Source organism: Gavialis gangeticus, unplaced genomic scaffold (assembly GCF_001723915.1).
Source record: "Gavialis gangeticus isolate Ggan-Ray unplaced genomic scaffold, GavGan_comp1, whole genome shotgun sequence".
Lineage (NCBI taxonomy): Eukaryota > Metazoa > Chordata > Crocodylia > Gavialidae > Gavialis > Gavialis gangeticus.
In genome coordinates this window covers 60747925-60750953 of record NW_017728992.1, presented here as the reverse complement: position 1 = coordinate 60750953, position 3029 = coordinate 60747925, and the positions used below count along the sequence as shown (strand labels likewise).

General features: G+C 42.2%; 1 protein-coding gene across 4 annotated transcripts in view; it reads right to left on the bottom strand.

Annotated features, from left to right (window-relative positions):
* Positions 1 to 3029, bottom strand: part of RNF144B (ring finger protein 144B) — a 132134-nt gene that overhangs the window by 20263 nt on the left and 108842 nt on the right. For all 4 annotated transcript variants that reach the window (XM_019523352.1, XM_019523358.1, XM_019523366.1 and 1 more), the window contains one exon: positions 2332 to 2392. In XM_019523352.1, coding sequence (XP_019378897.1) covers positions 2332 to 2392 — 61 coding nt within the window. The remainder of the gene's footprint in view (positions 1 to 2331; positions 2393 to 3029) is intronic.

The window sequence follows — 3029 nt, the reverse complement described above, 5'->3', positions numbered from 1 at the left end:
AATTTTTCTAATGCTTTGTTAAAAACAATCAAGTTAACATATTCTAATACCCTTCACTTTTTTAATCCTTTAGCCTGGACCACAGGAGAGTAGTGTTGGAAGGGATCCCAGAAGGTCATCTAGTTCAGCCCCCTGCACAAAGCCAGATCACTCTTTAAGGATGTTAAGTAAAAGGATATTTACTTTAACTCTGAAGAGTTTGCCTATATTTTTCTGTTCTTTCTATCAAACCCCAAAGAAGAGGTCACTTGTTGTACCAAAAAAGAAAAACTGCAATGATTTCCCAAAGACTTACATGAAAAGAGGAGTCAAAATAAGAGACAATTATAGAAATAAATGTGCCTCTTGATTTGGATCTGTGGAAACTATTATAGTTGCAATCTAACGTGCCTTTTGCAATCTGCATTTAACTATGTTTTTTAAATTTGTCATGCGAAATCAGTGGTCTCCAACCTTTTTAAAGGTGAAGATCACTTTTTGAAATAAAGGGTAACCCAGAATCTACTGCCCCCCACCCCCCACCACACCACCTTGCCCTGCCCTCCCCACACTGGGCTGGGTCAGGAGCACCCTGCTGGGATCAGCAATGTAGCGCTCTTCTGTTTCCTGGTGCTGCCTGGGCTTACTCCTGCCCAAGCCCCAGTAGTCTCCAAGCCCCAAGGGCTCTGGGCTGCTAGTTTCTGCCTTCCCAGCTCTTTTTCTCCCAGCCCCGCCCCAATCCCGGCCAGGTGGAGCTGCGTCCTCTCTGGCCTAGAGCTGTGGTGGGGCTGGTGTGGGGAGTGGCCAGCAAGCAGAGGCAGGTTCTCCCCTCATCTCTCAGCATTTCTGGGACCCTTCTCAGCCTCAGGATGCAGGCCTTGCTGCTCTGCCAAGGAGAAGCAGGTTTCAGCTGGAATCCAGCACTGGGAGCCGGATGGGGGAGGCTGGGAGGCAGAGCCTGGCAGGCATGGGGGCAAACAGTGCCTTGCTGGGCACAGCCTGCGTGGGGCAGAGCAGACTGCCCCAGAGCCCTGCTTCTTTCGCTCAGATGCAGGACAGATGCAGACAGGGAAGTCCTGGAACAGGGTTGGGTCCCAGCCAACCTCCCAAAGTAGAATGTTCACTTCCAGTGACATACTAAACTTATAATTCATAAACCCTCAGTGTCAGAGAGGCTATGCATTTTTAACCACTTTAAAAGAAGAAGGGAGAACCTGTCAGCTGTTGCAACATAACTATTGTATCTGTATGCTCCTATGACAATACAAACTAGCTAAATTGCTAAAATTTGAATCCTGAATGAAACTGGATTAACCTTGCAATGTTTTTGTTATGCTTGCATTGCTACAGGATCATGTGGACATAACAGGTACATCATAACAGATTATATCAGTATTATTTGATATTGATACAATTGATATGTCTGTATATACTTATACTTATTTTAGGACAAGGCATTAGTTAATAATAATGAGCAAGAACATGTCCTCCATGGTAAAACAATCAAAAAGGAGCTTCTAGAAGAGAACCTCAGTGAAGATTCCCTTGTAAGTGTTTTCTCTATGTTATCCCATCATAAAAACTGAGTTTACCATACATTGAAAGCACAAATTTCGAAGATCTGCATGAATGTATGGAAGGCTGGGACACATCATGACTCTGTATCAATGCTAATATTTGACACACTGCTCCTTTTCTGTCATCTCTACCTGCCTTCCTGCACTCTGAAGCTAAGATAACACATTTTGGGGCAAATAACTTTGAAAATGTTGCCAAGTTCCAACAAGCCTAATTGAAAGATTTATTTTACATGTTATTTTACAGGGCACTTCTACACATCACCCTACAGCAATATAGCAACGAGCTACGTTGTCATACAGCGCACTATGGCGAGGTAGGAATCACACATGTCTATACATGATCTTGTGCTACATTGCAGTAGTGGTATGCTCCATGCTTATTGTGCACCGCTACGGTGACATAGCAGAGAAATCTAAGCATGCACTGCCCATGTGATGCAGTACCCACCAACTGCACCATACTTTACTACTTCCAAAAGGAAGTATGAAAGCATGGTGCCATAGCAACATAGTCATGAGGCAACTTGTAGACATGCCCAATGTATAGCTAAGTACCCTTCTTCCACTGTAGTCTTTGGGGGTTTTATTTGCAACTTCATTGTGAGCACCAACTTATTGGCTACTTGTACTTAATTAGATCAAAATTAAGTTTTTCTACAAACCTCCAAGTCTTTGCTTGAAAACGCAGTGCTTTGTGATAGTCAAAATTAATCCTTCCTCCCCCCTCCCTTTTAAGCCAAGGTAATATAAATATAAAATAAATGGTCCACACCTCGTTCAAATTTCAGTCGCTGATATAACTGAAACTGATCAACAGGTACCAAACAGGCAATCTGAAAGGAAAAACATAGGAAAAAATGTTAGAGTATGACTCTTTTGAGTATAATCTTAAATCAACTTTCCTTTTCTACTGTCCTTCCCACCCCCCACAAATATTACTCAACACCTAGGCTTACAAGTCCAAAAGAAAGGAATGTCTTCTATTTCAGTCGCATGGTCTTGTAACTTAGCCCATGTATTTATTACCCTATATACGAACAGCATTCTAAGCATTTTAGAAACATATTTCCTGTAGATTTAGTTCTCATGGAAATTAACAGGCTGGATTGCTCTAGAGATTTAAATCTGCTATATATACACAAAGATGCAGCAAACATAGAAGTCTCCCTCATCTGTGTTTCTAAAGTTTGATGATAAGTGTTATCTCGAGGGATCAGAAAGTTGTTTTCTCTCTATTCACATTGCTTCCTTGGTCTTGTGGCTAAAATGGACAAGACCAGTGATGCTAGATTCTGCGATCCACATATTTGTGAATCCCACTTCCTGGGATATTAACTGAAGTCACTAAACCCATTTCACATCATGAAGGTAACTAAAAAGGTGTGTGTGTGTGTGTGTGTGTGTGTGTGTGTGTGTGTGTGTGTGTGTGTGTGTGTGTGTGTGTGTGTGTGTGTGTGTGTGTGTGTGTGT